General features: G+C 40.9%; 1 protein-coding gene across 7 annotated transcripts in view; it reads left to right on the forward strand.

Moving 5' to 3' along the window:
* LOC115465822 (utrophin-like) overlaps positions 1-18,396 on the forward strand; it is a 1,296,369-nt gene that overhangs the window by 1,217,106 nt on the left and 60,867 nt on the right. For all 7 annotated transcript variants that reach the window (XM_030196568.1, XM_030196575.1, XM_030196573.1 and 4 more), the window contains 3 exons: positions 667-732; positions 11,010-11,168; positions 12,671-12,914. In XM_030196568.1, coding sequence (XP_030052428.1) covers positions 667-732; positions 11,010-11,168; positions 12,671-12,914 — 469 coding nt within the window. The remainder of the gene's footprint in view (positions 1-666; positions 733-11,009; positions 11,169-12,670; positions 12,915-18,396) is intronic.

Below are 18,396 nucleotides of genomic sequence, written 5' to 3' on the forward strand. Positions count from 1 at the left end.
TGCAGGTACTTATTTGTACCTGGGGCAATGGAGGTTTAAGTGACTTGCCCAGAGTCACAAGGAGTTGCCTGTGCCTGAAGTGGGAATTGAACTCAGGACCAGAGTCCACCACCCTAACCACTAGGCCACTCCTATATCCAGCAGAGATCCCTGTTTTGGAAGTTCCTTCTTCAGGTACGTTAGGTGCTGGACCATATAAAGCTTTAAACTGACTGTCACTTAGTCTTCCTCATTTCAAACCAATGACATCTATTTATTTTTATTTGGATTTATTTAGCGCCGCTTTGAAGGAATTCGCTCAATTCAGTGTACAGTAAGAATAAATCAAATATAAGCAATAGACAATTACAGCAGTAAAAATATTAAAACAATAAAGTATGGTATAGTATACTACTTACAATGTCAATACAATGTGTAATAGAAAATTTTAATTGACAGTGTAAGGTAGAGGGCCAAGGTGGAACATATAGATAACTAAGAGAGTAAAACGAGTTAGAAAAGAATTCTTCAGTTGCACTGATCCCTTAATGAAAAGGTTTCAGAAAGCTAGCCAAGCAGTTTTGACAAAGTAATTTCACATATTGAAGTACTGTAAGGCATTGCATCTCTCTGTTGCTTAATGAATATTACATTTCCAATCTAGGACTTATTTCTCCTTTCCTCTAGGCTAGCCCACATGGAAAGGACGAACGGTTCCTTGCTCACCGACAGCAGCTCCACCACAGGAAGCATGTAAGTAAATCTTTGTTAAGGTTCCTGGGAGAAGGGGACTTGTTTGTAGTAAACTAACATTTTTTTCTTTGATTTCAGCTTTGAATGAATTTATTTATGTATTTATTTATTTATTTTTGCCAGTCAGGTAAGCAAGGCCCTGGAATACCTGTAGAAATTGTTTGCAGCTGAGCAGTAATGGCAGTATTTGGCAGAATTTCTGCAACTTGGATATATGTCATTTGGCATTAAACAAGCGAGCCCTCCTCCATTTGTCAAGGGTTCTGCCTCTCAAAATCAGAGCACTTGAGCTTTAAAAAAAAAAAAAAAAAAAAAAAAAGAGGCACTTATTTTAAATCAAGCATTTCAGTTGTCTCCTGTCCCTCATCTGACCCATTAATTTTGATGAGAGAAGCTATTCAGCAGAGGATGTTTTGCTAAAAGAGTAGTGTTATTTATGTAGAATAAATGGGCTCTCTGTGCTGTCTTCATCTGGCTCTTTCCCATACATATGTTCACTAACAAAGATGCTCTAGGTTCTCAAGATTAACTGGAAAAAAATAGAATGATTGTTTTGAGGTCAAATTATCATGAGGATGTGGGAGTAATTCACAGGCTTGTGTAATGTAGTGTTGTTGCTGTCATGTTGATATGGCTGTTTCAGGTGACTGTATACTTGTCTGCTCTACACTAGTTTAAACTGGATTGCCAGACCCTTAATTCAGATGATTATGGGATTTACTGTAATCCTCCTTCCTTTCAAGGATCTTTCTTTCTAGATTTTCCAGCTAGCACACCTTTGGTTGCTGTCATAAATGATTCAGTTCTCCTCCCTCATAGATCACTGTCAAAACAGGGGACAATGTCAGTCATTGCCAGTTTAGGGGGGGAGGTATTCATTAAGCACTTCTAGAGCCTTAAGTCGTGTTATTTGGGCCTTAACGCGACTTAAAAGGCCCTAAGGCTGCCTGATCTAAAATACTGCAGTGATATTAAAATCACCTGGGTTCGGTAGCAGTGAGATGCAAAATATGCAAATGCATGTTTTGCATCTTATTATTATGCAGATGCCCTAATGTGATTTGCAATGATACATTGCAAGTCACGTTAAAGGCCAAAAATCCCAGTAAAATAAGCTGGGGTTATTTTACCACCCAGGAGCATTGGGCCACAAGCAGAGAGGATACCCTCGCACAAGTCCCACCCATCTCCCCAGAGGTTACCTGTTAAAAAGCATTGGTGGTCTGGGAGGATCATCCAGAGAATCCTAATGGTAGTTGCACCATTTTCAGGAAGGTGCCAAACTGGGCAGGAGCAACTGGGCCTCACTTCTGCTCGAAGACCCTCTGGATCCCTGGAAAGATCCCCAAGGACCCCCAGACCACCAATTCTGTTTATCAGGTAGCCCCTGGGGTGTGAGACTTGTGCAGAGGGTTACAGGCAGGACTTGGGGGGACCCTCTACTTGTAGTCTGGGAGCATCGGTTTGCGGGAATAATTCTGCTTGTGAGTTGGCTTGCAAGCAGCGTTATTCTTGGAAGTTGGGATTCAGCATCAAGGTGCTGTAAATCTCTCCCTTAGCTTTAATCTGCTCCAGAAACTGAATCACTGTTCCTACCTGATTACACAATGTTTTGCTCTTGGATAATGCCAAAGCAGTGTTTTGAAGTGATTTTAATAAGTACCTCTGCAACCATACTAATAATGGTGGTTTGTTTTGCTTGGATTTTACAATTCAGTATCTGAAATGTGAAAAATGAGCTGGTGAGGTGTCAAAACTCATGCACTGCAATAGATTTTTTTTTGGACCTTTAGAAATTATTACAAGCTACAAAGATTTTGGTTTAGATGCAGGCTTTCCAATTGCTGTGCATATCTAAACCTCTATCATATCTCCCCTCAGCCGTCTCTTCTCAAAGCTGAAGAGCCCTAGCCGCTTTAGTCTTTCAGCATAGGAAGTTGTTCCATCCCCTTTATCATTTTCGTTGCCCTTCTCTGTAACTTTTCTAATTATGCTTGCTTTTTTTTTTTTTTAATGTGGTACCAGAATTGCACTCAGTATTTGAGGTCAGTCGCACCATGGAATGATACAAAGGCATTGTATCATCCTCATTTTTGTTTTCCATTCCTTTCCTAATAATACCTAACATTTTATTTGCTTTCTTAGCCACCGCTGCACACTTCTCCACACCCTTTCCAACATATTGCTGTTCCCCATGTAGACCAACGAGCAAGGTGTTGGGGCATAATGTACATCCTATATAAAATTTTGTACTCCATCTCCTGCAGTTGGGCAAAGCACCAAAGAAGCTAACAATTATGAAAAATCCCCACCCATTCCTCCTCCCTTATCTCAGATATCAAGTCCTTATACCAATATTCCTGATACTTCCCTTTGAGCACTCTAGAGATAAGGCACCAAGTGAGTTGTTGATATTTTAATGTTCAAATTTACGAGGGAGATGGGTCTATATGACCCGCAAACCATAAGATGCCAAATTTAGGGGTTAGGGCAACAGAGATCCTTGATCCGTGGGTGGGGTGGAGGGGCTAGAGATCCCAGATCGGGTGGTGAGGTGGGGCCAGAGAGAACCCAGATCCACAGGTGGGGAGGGATGGGGTGGAGGGAGCTAAACATCTCAGATCTGCGGATGGAGTGGGGCTAGAGAGATCCCAGATCTGTGGATGGGGGGTGGGGCTAGAGAGATCCCAGATCCATGGGGAGCGTAGAATGGGGAGGAGAAGAGGGTGCAGATGCTGGACTTTGGGGGGTGGGAACAGAAGAGAGAAAGAGATACTGGACCAACGGAGGGGGAGAGAGGTGCCAGATGTCAGGGGTGGGGGTGCAGGAGAAAGGGATGAGAGAGGATATAATCTGGGCATGGGGAGGGACAGGGATACAGACATGATGGTAGCAGTGGATGGAGCATAAGGACAGGGACTCAGGGAGGTAACACTGGTCACAAGGGGATGGATAGGAACACAGAGAGGTATACTGGGCAGAGAAAGATAGAGAGAGACATAAGAAAGATGCTGAACATGGAGGGAGGATAGGGATGGAGCACAGAGGCTGACAATAGAAGAGGTAGTGTGACTACATTTTGCTTGCATGCGAGCTTCAGCTTTTGTCTCAACGGTAATTTTCTTATGGAACGCCCTTCCTGGACAGCTTCACCTTTGTGGCAGTTATGTACAGTTCAAGAAATTATTGAAGACCAGACATTTTGTGGCTGCATTTTTTTGAATATGTTCTGATGATTTTATGGGGAATTTGTTACAGTGTATTTTGATATGTATTGCATTTGTTCTATCGTGTGTATTGAATTGTAAATGTTTTATTGGAAACCACCTAGTTTTAGGTGTTTTATAAATTTTAAATAAATAAATAAGCTGAACCTGCTATCTATTTGGCCCAATTTAAATGATTTACTTAGGTGGTGAGGGGCTGAATATTGATACTTAACCTGACTCTGCTACTGAAACACCCACGAGTTAATTGCTTGCAGAGATAACTGGTTAAGGGCTGCTTAAAATGACTGGATAGATGCGAACAAGCAATTTAACCCTTTGGCAGCTGTTTCTGGTTGGTTAAAGCATTTTTTTTTATATCAGCCAGCCTTGTTTCTCCACATTTTTATTGGTAGATAATTCTTAGCTAGAGAATACCTTGTGTGCAATGATTGATTCATAGGACTTAAGAGAAAATGAGGTTGCTAATATATAACATGCAGTGGCGTAGCTAGGGGGGGTGTCAGGGAGCTCCCCCAAATGGAGTTCTGCCGGCATCAGTGTCTATTTTTTTCTCAACGTGTTTGATTAAAAATGTGTTCCGCCACCGGCGGAAGTCTGCTTTCGCTCCCCCCGCACCATCAACCTGGCTCCGCTTCTTAACGTGCATTCTGAAACTAAATGAATAACCAATCTCACATACCCTACCCTTCCCCTTTCTGTAATTATGAAACTGGGACATGCAGGGTTTGTGGGAACCTCTCTGCATTCCGAGAGCGATCTTTTTCAAGAAATTCTTGTGGTAACTGGAAAGCATCCTTTGGCCCTAGCAATTCATTGCCTTTAGAGAAACACCTGTTAAAGATAAGCAAATTCACATTGTTCTGCTCTTGGGAGAGTCAGTAGCTTGAAAAACTCAGCAGAAATGTTTGTCTGTGCTACATGTACAGGCTGAGCATCAGTTTCACGGTACCCAAGCTGTAAAAACTGTCATTCATGAGATATGCTGTAGTAAGAGAAGCTCTCTTTCTGGAGTGCCTTTTGAATGTGAGTTTTACCATTTCAAAAATCTATGGAAAAAGAAACTGCCTAATGTAGATTAATATCTGTCCATGAGCACCTTTAGTTGGACAAAACCACTCATTTTCACTTCGCAGTTCTTGGTGTCCAAGAAGAGAGGAGATCGTCTTGGTTGTTCCTCTACAAACAATGCCAAAGGAAACGTCAGGCATCAAATACAGAAAAACTTTGCTGTAATAGCAAACATAGGGGTCCTCGTACTAAACCACGCTAAAAGGTGGCCATGCGTGGGTTTCCCATGTGCTGCGGTCACTTTTTAATGCAGTGCATTTCCATTTTTTTTTTTACTGGCCACGCACTAATTTCCCAATTAACACATGGCCATTACCGCGGGAGCCCTTACCAACACCTATTTTGTAGGCGCTAAGGGCTTCCACGCTAACCCTGTGGTAATCGGACCACACATAGCAATGTGCCTGCACTACCTGATTATCACAGGGCACATCTACTCTCCGTCCGTAGTCACACCTCCCACACTAAAAAATAACAAATATTTCTCAGCACAGGATTAGCATGCGCTGTTGGGCACACTACCACGGGATGCCTCAGCCCGTCCCGCAGCAGTGCTTTTTACCTTGCGGTAGGAACGTGGTAGTGGCTACCGCCTACCGCAACTTAGTAAAGGGGTCCCATGGTTACCTTAAGGCACAGTTATCTTGTTTTTTTTGTTTGTTTTTTTATTGAACTTTCACAAACTAAATCAAGAACATACTTGATAATGAAGAGATACAGAAACAATTAGTAATATTGAACATCATATTACTCAAATTTACTATAGGTAATATATAATCTATCCGATCTTTAGTCCACAATAGAGAGAGAGAACATATAAATTCTATTAACTAAGTTAAGCAAATAGAAGAGAAACTCGGAGTATTAAATTAATTATGGAGTGGACGAAGATATTACAATAGGATGTGTAGTTGGAGTTACAACAGTCTTGGAGTCTAGAAAGGAAATTAAATGTGTAGGATCATAAAAAACATATTTTACCGAATTTACTTTCAATACACATTTACAAGGGAAATTCAGCCAAAACAGACCACCCATTTGTGTGACCCGAGGGCGAAGTTTAAGAAAAAGTTGCTGTCGCTTTTGAGTTACTCTAGCAATATCCGGAAACGCTCATAAAAAGTTTTTCTCTATGCCGGAAAAATTGTTTTAATATCCAGTTTCGATCTGATTGTAATACAAAAGTTACTATTAGAGTTGCTGGTTTGGACCCCAGCTCATCCTCTTCAAGGAATTGTGTAAGGTTTAAAGCATCAAATGAGACATCAGCTCCTTCAGCTATAGGTTGATTCGTATCTTTCTTTTTATATAATGACAAATAGTATATCTTGGAGACTGGAGGAAAAGCTTGTTCCGGGATCTTCAGTATCTCTGATATTTTAAAGGTAATAAGAGGAGCAATAGAAGACACTTTAGGAAAGCTTATCAAACGCAAGGTTTTAGCTCTTTGCTGATTTTCCAAGTTTTCCACCTTATATTGTAGCTGCAAATTTTCTTTAATCAAGTTCACTTGAACTTGTTGAAATTTACCTATATTACTAGTATTAGTTTCAATATTCTTTTCTATCTCTATTGTTTTTGTTTCCAGCTTAGAGATTTTTTCTAGAGGAATCTTTGTATGCTGAATCACAGACATCAATTTTTGAGAAAATGAGGTTTCCAACCCCACAAGTGCATCCCAAATAGAGTCTAAAGTAATGGTTGATGGTTTAAAAGGCAAACGTGACTTACTAAGAGAGGCAGATTCAGTGTTTCATCCGAAAGTTGTTTCTCCACTGCAGCCTTAGAGTCTTGCAAAACGCTGACTCTGTCCTGTCGCTCCGCTTCCTGAGTGTAGCAAGCCGGTGAATCTGTACCACGACCTGACCATGCCACAGAAAGCATTTCCTGGTCAATGCGAGGGGCCTTCTGAGCACGTCGTGGGTCCGTCGCTGGCATGAGCGGAGGGCTCTGTTCATCAGGGCAAAGAGAGATTTCAGCCTCAAGCTGAAGGGGCGGATCACCTCCCACCGCTCCCCCCAGCAGCGAGGAATCCATGCCCGAAGAGCGTCCGAGTGCAGCGAAGTGGTCCATGGGTCCCACCATGGATATCGCTGGTGTTGCGGGGCCAACACGTCGCTGCCTACCCCTCCTCTTAGGCATAGAAGCAGGAAAATTAAATCAAGCAAATGAGCGAAGGTAGGAGAGAGAACTGCTTAGCTGTTCTCCTCAGGGCGCCATCTTGATCTCCTGGCAGTTATCTTGTTTTTTAACACCGTGAGCTATGTTAATATTTGTAGTACAGCCACATCTCTGACTCGTGTGCGGACGCCTTTGTTCTCTATGCCTCATCCTGGCCAAGAGAAATGTCAGAGCACTGAAGCTGGTCATTGTCAGCTTTGCAGTATTGTATCTTGAGTAGTGCAGCAAAAGCCGTGCTTCTCATCACAAGTATTAAATTAATGCATGGGATGTTTTAATTCAATTCACACGACTAATTAGCATTACCCTTTTGATCTGATATGCACATTCTCAGTTTGAAAAGTAAATTACGTAAGTTCAAGGTGTGTACATTATGTATGTGATTTGAAAAAAGGGCTTCACGATATTCATTTTTTCATCAAACATTAATTGGCTAGTTGGGATTTAAATATGTGAATAATGGATGTGCTGTTCAGAACCTGGATGCTATTAAAATAAATTAATAGCATTGTGGAGAGAATTATCCCTGCAGGTATAGTAATATGACCCACGGGTTACTTGATAAGCACTTAGGGCCTGAGTTAGACTCTAATACTTGGCAGCATATCAGCCCTCTAGCTATTTTCCACGTTGGGAAAAGGCCAAACGGCAAAACTGCTGCCAGGTATCAGAATTTGGGCCTTTTTAATAATCTGCTGATTTCTTGCTACTGGAAGGAGAGCAGGTCCAGCAGTGTCTTTTATTGAACATCATTCCCATATAGAAGGAATCCTGGTGCTGTTATAATCCCTATGGTAGTGTTTATTGCCTGTATAGGGTCTATAGAAAGTATAGACTCTCATGGATATCTGGAGAAGATCCTGAAGAAATCAAGAAAAGCAAACATTAAATGGATCTATTGCTCATGCTTCACTTTGTTTGGCCTTACTCATACATTTTCTGTTGCAATCGATGGAACAAAATTCAAGAAAACATTTGACATATTACACATGGTTGATTTTAAGCGGCCATTATGCCTCTCTGAATTCCCTACCCCGACATTTCTTGGGAAGAGTATATGACTTACACAGCTCTCTTGTATACCATTAAGGTTATGGACATTAGGATGCAGAAATGCACAATGCTATTTTCATTTTCATTGTGTATTTGTTGAATAGTTGTTAAGTTCTGTATATGAACACAAATATTCACTATGGTGGCAACTGTATAACAGGAAGTCTCGTAATAGTCGCCCTAGTGCAGCACAGGGAGCATCTGTTCTGGGCATACTGATTCTGTTTTAGAATTGTAGTGTAAATCTGCATTGCCATGCCTAAATTTACATGCCATCACTTACATCAGGTCAGTCGCAGGTGTAAATTGGAGTGCCTAAATACCATGCAATGCACTTAACTAACATAGTATTCTATAAGTTACATGCATAATTTGAAGACACGCATGCTCCTCCCATGTATATACCCTCTTGCAGTTATGCACTATAGCACTTGTGCGTTGCTTTAAAGAATAGTGCATACTTAATACAGAACAATTTACTCCAGTCAGTTGGGAACAGGCACTATATCGCCCTTGGCATGTAAACTTTCTAATACAGGCCCAATCACAAAGTTTACCACCAACATGTAAGAAAAGTATTCTGTTACAACCTTTAAGACAGGTCTGGCGCTTTCTTATGACAGTTTGGAATCAAAACCCAAATATTAGTGATCAGCTTCCGCTCCGGGGGAATGGAGATTTTCCACCTGGACTGGAGGCCAGGTTAATTAAGAGATGGGCAGACATGGGAATCAGCCTAATGGAACACATTGTAAATGAGGAAGGAGGTTTGTATACATTTCAAGACCTAGGGCAGAGACTTTCTCTAACTAACAAAGATCACTTTACATACAGACAATTACATCACTATTGGTACAGCTTAGATCAAGAGGCATTGGGCACAAAATTAGGACAAAAACTCAGAGAATTCTTAAAAGGGGATGCACATGGTCACGTTTCCATATCTAGTTTGCACTGGGCCCTGCTGTCGCTCTGTCTGCCCCAAAACTATGGAGCACTCATAGAGGCTTGGAGCAAAGACCTGGGATATGAATTGAAGGGAGTAAATTTTGCAAAATTGATAAAAGATATCCCCAGGCAAGTTAGCGGGGCAGAGCTACAGGAGAGCTAGTATAGGATATTACATAGGGGATACATGGCACAAACACAGGCAGCAAGAGCGGGCTGTGCACCAGATGCTCAGTGTGTAAAGTGTAGACGAGGGAGAAATACACTTCTGCATGCATTTTGGAGTTGTATCAAAGTGAAAATATTCTGGAAAAGGATCCATAATTACCTTGAGACTCTCATAGGCCACAGACTAATTCCCTCGTGGAGAGGGGTGTTATTAAACAAAAGGGGGGCCTATGAGCTATCAGACAAGAACATGGATCTATTACTGGGTAAGGCATACGCAGTGGGGAAAAAATGCATTGGATGCAAGAGGAACCACCCACCATCTGGTTTTGGAGGAATAAATTTCATGAGTTGATGTTATGGGAGGCTAGAGCGGCACGTGGCACCCCAAAGAAAAGAAAAGCCTTTATTTCAATTTGGAACAGATATTTACACAGTATCTCACATAAAGCGAGAAGCGCAGTGCTCAATAATCTGCCCCTATTATAAGAGGAGCACAGTGCCAAAAGAAGTAAGACCAATTTTTTACACTCTGGTAGTAATAGCATGTGCAGAGTTAGAGGTAACTAACCATGATGTGTAGAGAACATTTTATGCCAGTAGAGGGGGAGGGAGGTTGGGGGGGAGGGGGGTATAGGAGTGGGAAGGGTAATGTTCAATCCATAATAGAGGGACATGTATATTATTAGATAGGAGAACAATCCTTTGATGGAGCACATTAAGAGGACCCACCAGTAAATATTGTTGGGATAATACACTGAGTAAAATACGAGTTATAAATATTGGAGTTTCATATAAAAGTTTATTGTTAATAGTTATGCAACTGCACAGTAATTATACATGTACACATTATAAATATAGGAGAAGACAAGAAGGAAGGGATAGGGGAGAAAACTTTGGAAAACATTGATGATGGACGTTTCAGGTTTAGTAGTGTGTACTAGACTTCGCTGTTACACGATTTATATTGACTGAGATGGAATTGTACACCATGTGACCTCATCAATAAAAAATTGTTGAAACATAAAGAATAGTGCATAGTGCACTTACAAGTGTACAAGATGCTTGTTTTGGTCACTTATGCACGCAAGGCGTTTGTAACTTGTGTAAGAGGCGTTTTTCTGTGCCCTTATGTGCCCAAGGTGTGTGTATCTTACACGTGTAAGAGGTTCTTTTTCTGTGTACTTATTTACACAAGTCATGTGTAACTGCACATGCCCAGTTACACAATTGCCCTTTCTAGTCTTCAATAACTAACAGAAATTAGGAAAGCTAACAAAATCTGTAATGCAATAATAGAAATTTCAGCTACCCGAAACTGATTGTATAAATGTCTTATTGGCACATGCCCTGGAGATAAAGGGGGCTTGTTTACTTAAATGTGGTGAATTTTTTCACTTACTGTGTGTTAAAAGCAAAATCTTAATCTGAGTGTTGCAAGTGTGACCAGCAAGTACTCTGCAGATATGCACATATCTCCAGCTCTTAGGCTTGATCAGTTACACAAACTCTATGGCTAGTGTAAGCGATCCCAGTGCAAATATGCATATGTGCCAGTGATGTGCAGCTAGTAGCACAAAAGTAAATTTATATACACTATTTCCATTTTTGCTTCATTGGTGGCCTTAGGGAGGATGAGCATGCTCTTATCCAGCACTACTGTCATACTCTTGGAGGAGATTCGCCTATGAGCCAGCCCCAGAGTCCAGCACAGATCTTGAAGACGGTGGAAAGAGAAGAACGAGGAGAGCTGGAGCGCATCATTGCTGATTTGGAGGAAGAACAAAGGTTGGATCTTCTACTGCAGTTTTCATATTTGTGTGTCATCCACTCTCCTTCATTAACTTTCACCCATATTTTCTAACATAGAACAAAATGATTCACACCATAGAATTAATGGAAAATTGAACATTATTCTTAGTTTTCACCAGATTTGACATTGAAGATGCTATGCAAAAATCACATTTGGCAAATATTTGGCATTAGTGCGTGATGGACAATTTACTAAAATGTGTTACTGTGTGCTTCTGTGCAATAACATGCATTCTTCACCACAGGTCCTGTTTTATGTAATGGAGCTTATTTCTGAATAATGCACTTTATCCACATTAGCGTGCACTTTAGTAAATCTAGACCAGTATTTCAGGGACATAGCCACAGGAGGGCCATGGGAGTCTGGGCTCCTCCACTTTTTTTCTCAAGCTCCTCCAGCTAGATTGTAGTGCATCTCACCAATCTGGAGTCTACAGGGTGAGGCAAAAAGAAAAAGTAACACCCCCCCCCCCTTAGAGCTTTGTTTTGCTGTTTTCTCAGCAATCGCTTGGAATTTCAACATGAAATTTTACAGTCTTATTTTTTGTTATTCTCTACGTTTATGTGCCAAGTGGAATGAGATTATCTTTAAACACAGCAAAGTTACAGACTTTTTAACATCACCACCCAGCAATTTTTGTGCATTCAAAAATGTTTACATTGTAAAACTCAAATGTAAAAAAATAGGAAACAAACTGGAAAATGTTTGAATAAACACATAAACAGACCTTCATGGTTTCCAAGAAGACAAATCAAAAACATTTTTTTTTTAGCAAAAACGAAACCTCAAAGTCTCCCAGTGAAGAAATTCAACTTGAATATTTGTATCACACAGTGATACTCACTGAACTGATAGTTGAGCACATTATTATAATTGGTTTCTACTAATAATAATGGGAGGGGGGGGGGGAACAGTGTAAAAAAACTCCAAACACTGAAGAAAAACAATTGGTTCCAAAAATAATCCAACCCAAGGTCTTACAAATAATTAGAAATATATAAAATGTACCACCAACTCTGACTCCAGCTTCAAAATAAAAACTTAAATTATAATATATGATAAATATATACTTTTATATTTATACATATTCTTTTGTTCAGGTTCTTTGTTCAAATTCAGATAAATATATTTTGTGCTTTTAGTCCTAATTTTGTAAATAAATATCCTATGTTTCTATAATTTACATTTACTCGGAGTCAGAGTCGGAGAGTAGAAAAATAGTCATCAGAATTGAAGGTTTGGTGTACCGATTCCACAGCCCTGCTTTTAGAGCTGATTAGCACACTGCTGCAAGATAAGGAATGAATTTGCCAAATTTGTTTCCTTTAGTTTGAAAGACTTTTCTTCCTTCCCTGGCTAAAATGTCCTTAAGGATGTATGTAAACTTTTATTTCCACTATTATATTTTGCCAAACTGTGTTCTATATAAGCTTTATTTTTATCATGACTCAGAATTCTGTCTTTCAATTTGTGTTAGGGGCCTGCAGGTGGAGTATGAGCAGTTAAAGGAGCAGCATCTTAGGAGGGGAATGACCCCTCCGTCCTCACCTCCTGAATCCGTGGCATCAATGCAGCACTCAACCGAAGATACTGAACTCATAGCTGAGGCCAAACTCCTCAGGCAGCACAAAGGTCGTCTGGAGGCCAGAATGCAGATTTTGGAGGATCACAACAGACAACTGGAGTCACAGCTTCAACGACTGCGACAGCTGCTTGAGCAGGTGCGTTTATCCAGGCAGAGACTGGAATCTGACAGAAGTGTTTTCGCACCCAGTAAATATGAATCTTTTTATATTTGTGGAAGGAAACAGATTCCACTTTGGCCATATGCATGATGTGTGAATGCTTTAGGCATGCTGGGAAAAATATATGTGGGATTTATACATCTGTATGGCTTTTCAAAATTGCATTCTGCTTCTCTTTTTCTACTTTCTTATTCTGTGAGAAAGGATGGAGTTAAAAGCTTTATTCAAAGTAGACCATGCATACGATATAAACCAACAGACAGATGGCTAGATGCAACAGAAAGATATTAGTAGAATTTCTGACTAGTTGGGAGCAGACATAATCACTCCTATAAGTACATAAGTACATAAGTAGTGCCATACTGGGAAAGACCAAAGGTCCATCTAGCCCAGCATCCTGTCACCGACAGTGGCCAATCCAGGTCAAGGGCACCTGGCACGCTCCCCAAACGTAAAAACATTCCAGACAAGTTATACCTAAAAATGCGGAATTTTTCCAAGTCCATTTAATAGCGGTCTATGGACTTGTCCTTTAGGAATCTATCTAACCCCTTTTTAAACTCCGTCAAGCTAACCGCCCGTACCACGTTCTCCGGCAACGAATTCCAGAGTCTAATTACACGTTGGGTGAAGAAAAATTTTCTCCGATTCGTTTTAAATTTACCACACTGTAGCTTCAACTCATGCCCTCTAGTCCTAGTATTTTTGGATAGCGTGAACAGTCGCTTCACATCCACCCGATCCATTCCACTCATTATTTTATACACTTCTATCATATCTCCCCTCAGCCGTCTTCTCCAAGCTGAAAAGCCCTAGCCTTCTCAGCCTCTCTTCATAGGAAAGTCGTCCCATCCCCACTATCATTTTCGTCGCCCTTCGCTGTACCTTTTCCAATTCTACTATATCTTTTTTGAGATACGGAGACCAGTACTGAACACAATATTCCAGGTGCGGTCGCACCATGGAGCGATACAACAGCATTATAACATCCGCGCACCTGGACTCCATACCCTTCCTAATAACACCCAACATTCTATTCGCTTTCCTAGCCGCAGCAGCACACTGAGCAGAAGGTTTCAGCGTATCATCGACGACGACACCCAGATCCCTTTCTTGATCCGTAACTCCTAACGCGGAACCTTGCAAGACGTAGCTATAATTCGGGTTCCTCTTACCCACATGCATCACTTTGCACTTGTCAACATTGAACTTCATCTGCCACTTGCACGCCCATTCTCCCAGTCTCGCAAGGTCCTCCTGTAATCGTTCACATTCCTCCTGCGACTTGACGACCCTGAATAATTTTGTGTCATCGGCGAATTTAATTACCTCACTAGTTATTCCCATCTCTAGGTCATTTATAAATACATTAAAAAGCAACGGACCCAGCACAGACCCCTGCGGGACCCCACTAACTACCCTCCTCCACTGAGAATACTGGCCACGCAATCCTACTCTCTGCTTCCTATCTTTCAACCAGTTCTTAATCCATAATAATACCCTACCTCCGATTCCATGACTCTGCAATTTCTTCAGGAGTCTTTCGTGCGGCACTTTGTCAAACGCCTTCTGAAAATCCAGATATACAATATCAACCGGCTCCCCATTGTCCACATGTTTGCTTACCCCCTCAAAAAAATGCATTAGATTGGTGAGGCAAGACTTCCCTTCACTAAATCCGTGCTGACTTTGTCTCATCAGTCCATGTTTTTGTATATGCTCTGCAATTTTATTCTTAATAATAGCCTCCACCATCTTGCCCGGCACCGACGTCAGACTCACCGGTCTATAATTTCCCGGATCTCCTCTGGAACCCTTCTTAAAAATCGGAGTAACATTGGCTACCCTCCAGTCTTCCGGTACTACACTCGATTTTAGGGACAGATTGCATATTTCTAACAGTAGCTCCGCAAGTTCATTTTTTAGTTCTATTAATACTCTGGGATGAATACCATCAGGTCCCGGTGATTTACTACTCTTCAGCTTGCTGAACTGACCCATTACATCCTCCAAGGTTACAGAGAATTTGTTTAGTTTCTCCGACTCCCCCGCTTCAAATATTCTTTCCGGCACCGGTGTCCCCCCCAAATCCTCCTCGGTGAAGACCGAAGCAAAGAATTCATTTAATTTCTCCGCTACGGCTTTGTCCTCCTTGATCGCCCCTTTAACACCATTTTCGTCCAGCGGCCCAACCGACTCTTTGGCCGGTTTCCTGCTTTTAATGTATCTAAAAAAAATTTTTACTATGTATTTTTGCTTCCAACGCTAATTTCTTCTCAAAGTCCTTTTTTGCCCTCCTTATCTCCGCTTTGCATTTGGCTTGGCATTCCTTATGATCTATCCTGTTACTTTCAGTTGGTTCTCTTCTCCACTTTCTGAAGGATTGTTTTTTGGCTCTAATGATTTCCTTTATCTTACTGTTTAGCCACGCCGGCTGACGTTTAGTCTTTTTTCCCTTTTTTCTAATACGTGGAATATATTTGTCCTGAACCTCCAGGATGGTGTTTTTAAACAGCATCCACGCCTGATGCAAGTTTTTTACTCTGCGAGCTGCTCCTTTCAGTCTTTTTTTCACCATTTTTCTCATTTTGTCGTAATCACCTTTTCTATAGTTAAACGCTAGCGTACTTGATTTCCTAGTTTCACTTCCTTCAATGCCAATATCAAAACCGATCATATTATGATCACTGTTATCAAGCGGCCCTCGTATCGTTACCCCCTGCACTAGATCATGAGCACCACTAAGGACTAAGTCTAGTATTTTTCCTTCTCTTGTCGGCTCCTGAACTAGCTGTTCCGTGAAGCTGTCCTTGATTTCTAGTTCTAGTAAGATTTTTTTAAAAGCCATAACCAAATGTGGGAGTGGTCTTTGGGTTTCATAGGTCAGAAAATAGCAAGACCCAGCATTTAAAGACTTTTTGGAACCTAAGTACTTCCCAGTCTTTCATTTTGGAGGTTTTCAGAGGTAGAAGGCTAACCAGTGCAGTTCTGAAGGCAGTGTTAACTTACTGTGCTTGAGGGAGCAAAGTAGCAGGCTTACTTTTTCCTCTTCCACAACAGCCTATCACAAACGGCTTGTAGACTTACTGATGTTTTCTAAGTCATTTTCAGTTTTCCTGATATTATGATGATTGGATGTTACATTTGTTTTATGTTACCTGAGCTGTATGACAAATGTACCAAACGTCATCTGCAGGTTTGAATTAAAGATAGACACACAAAACCCATCTAATTTACCAAATTTCCTTCCATTTCTAATGATGGTGATTCCCATGCTTGATTTTCAGTTTTACCTTGACTTTTCTTACTATTAAAGATCCCCTGTGCTTTACTTCCAGGCTGGTTTGAAATCTTGTTAATGTTTTCACCTCCAGGCTGTCTCATGTAGCTACCACATAATTAGAATATATGTAGCTCTTTTACTAAGCTACCTAACGTAGGATGTGCTGAAGTGTTCTGACTTAAGTTTGCCATTTGCACTCGCTAAGCGCTTGGGGTTTTTTGGAAGCGAACTTGTCAGAGGCGGACGTAATGCGGGAGACTTTAGCGCGTCCTTAATAGAAGGTAGTAAATGATCCCGCATTAATATTTTTAACATGGCCATACGCTAATGCTAACATTTGGCACATGGTCAAAAATTCTACAAATGGAAACATGCCTGTTTTATGGGCCGTGCTAGAAATGGGCTTAGCACGTGGGAAAATCCCGCATTAGGACAGCGCAGCTCAGTAAAAGGGCCTTTATGTAACTTAGAATATCATAAAGTCCCCTCTTTAGAATAATAACTCATTAGTGCATTAGCTGTTCAGTTGGTACATTTTGTTTTGTCATTAATGGAAAGTCCCATCATTACCTAAGTTGTCAACAGTCCCTTCTGTTCCTGCATATTTTGGGCCCCTTTTACTAAGCCACTCTAAAAAGTGGCTGGCGCTGTAGCTAGCGCTTGGGGTTTCCCGTGCGATGTGGCCATTTTTAGTGTGGTGGTAAAATGGCCACGTGCTAATTTCCAATTTGCGTGTGGTCATTACGGCGGGGGCCCTTTCCGCCACCTGTTTTATAGGCACTAAGGGTTCCTGTGCTAACCCGTGGTAATTGCGTAGCATGTGGCAATGGGCCAGCGTTACCTGATTAGCACATGGCACACCTACTCTCTGCCCATAGTCACACTTCCCGCACAAAAAAAATAATAAATATTTTTCAGCGCAGGATTAGTGCACGCTGATGGGCACATGACCGCGGGATGCCTCAGAACGTCCCGTGGCAGTGCTTTTTGGCTCACAGTAGGCATGTGCTAGTGCCTGCCACGGCTTATTAAAAGGGCCCATTTCTGTCTTAATCACCTGGTTAAATAGCTGGGTGGGGGTCTTAGCTAGTTAATAATTTGTCAATGAAGATAAAAAAAAGTCTATTTTTGTTTGGGGGTCTTTTTTTCCACTGACTAAAAAGAAGTATTATCTTATAACCATAGTAAGTCTGAAATAAGAAAATATGTGAAAACTTGCATTTTTCAAGTCGTAGATCCTTGGAGAATCCATCTGTTTTGCTCTGATATGCCCATTCAAGAGCTGCTTCAGGGAACAAATTTAACATAAGTCATTTAAAACAAACATTGACTTTTTCCTTTTGGTTTGTTTATTTTTAATGTTATCATGCTTTGCAAATTGGAAGCCAGCGGATATGCCATTGACACACAACATTATCATTTTTGGCAGCTTGATTGATGACGCTGCCAAATACACTGGTGGCAAAATGAAGCCGACATGGCAGCTTTGACAGATGCACAATAATGATGCAAAAAAAAAGAGAATTGGCTTCCCCCTCCCTTCTTTTCCCTTCTCAGGGCAGCAACAAGGCTGTATCATAGATAACACTGAAGCGAAATGATATGTGATAGCTGACGAAGCTGAACTTAAAAGCCCAGTGGAAAAAGCCCTCCTCACTTGTCAGAAAATCCACATAATGAAAAGTGAACAACTTCTAGAACTGAAAACATGAAACAAAGAAAATTGTATGCAGTGTTGAGAAAAGAGTTTCAGACGAGCAAGCATTCTTCTGTAGTAAAAATTAACTCTGGGCTAATAGTTTAGTTAAAAAAAAAATGCAGAAAACCAAAAATTCAGACCCTTGAAAATCTGGAAATATCAAACTCACAGATGTGTGAAATCTGCCTCTTATGAGTTTGAATAGTAAAATCATTTTTATTTGAGTTCAGTGTCTAGCCCTAACCTTATATTATACGACTACCCATGGTGTGGGCTGGGCAAATGAGACAGTGATGCACAAGGAAGGATTGGAAAGAATATTGGGAGAATAAAATGAAGACTTTTTTATTTCTTCATTTTTGAATGATTTTTCTGCAGGGAAACTATCTCAGAACGTGAGATTTGCCTCCCAAAAGAGTTGGCACTTAAGTAGGAAGGTGCATAAATGTTGGCATACTAGTCATTTATATATCTAA

This window comes from Microcaecilia unicolor, chromosome 3 (genome assembly GCF_901765095.1).
Source record: "Microcaecilia unicolor chromosome 3, aMicUni1.1, whole genome shotgun sequence".
NCBI classification, from domain to species: Eukaryota; Metazoa; Chordata; class Amphibia; order Gymnophiona; family Siphonopidae; genus Microcaecilia; species Microcaecilia unicolor.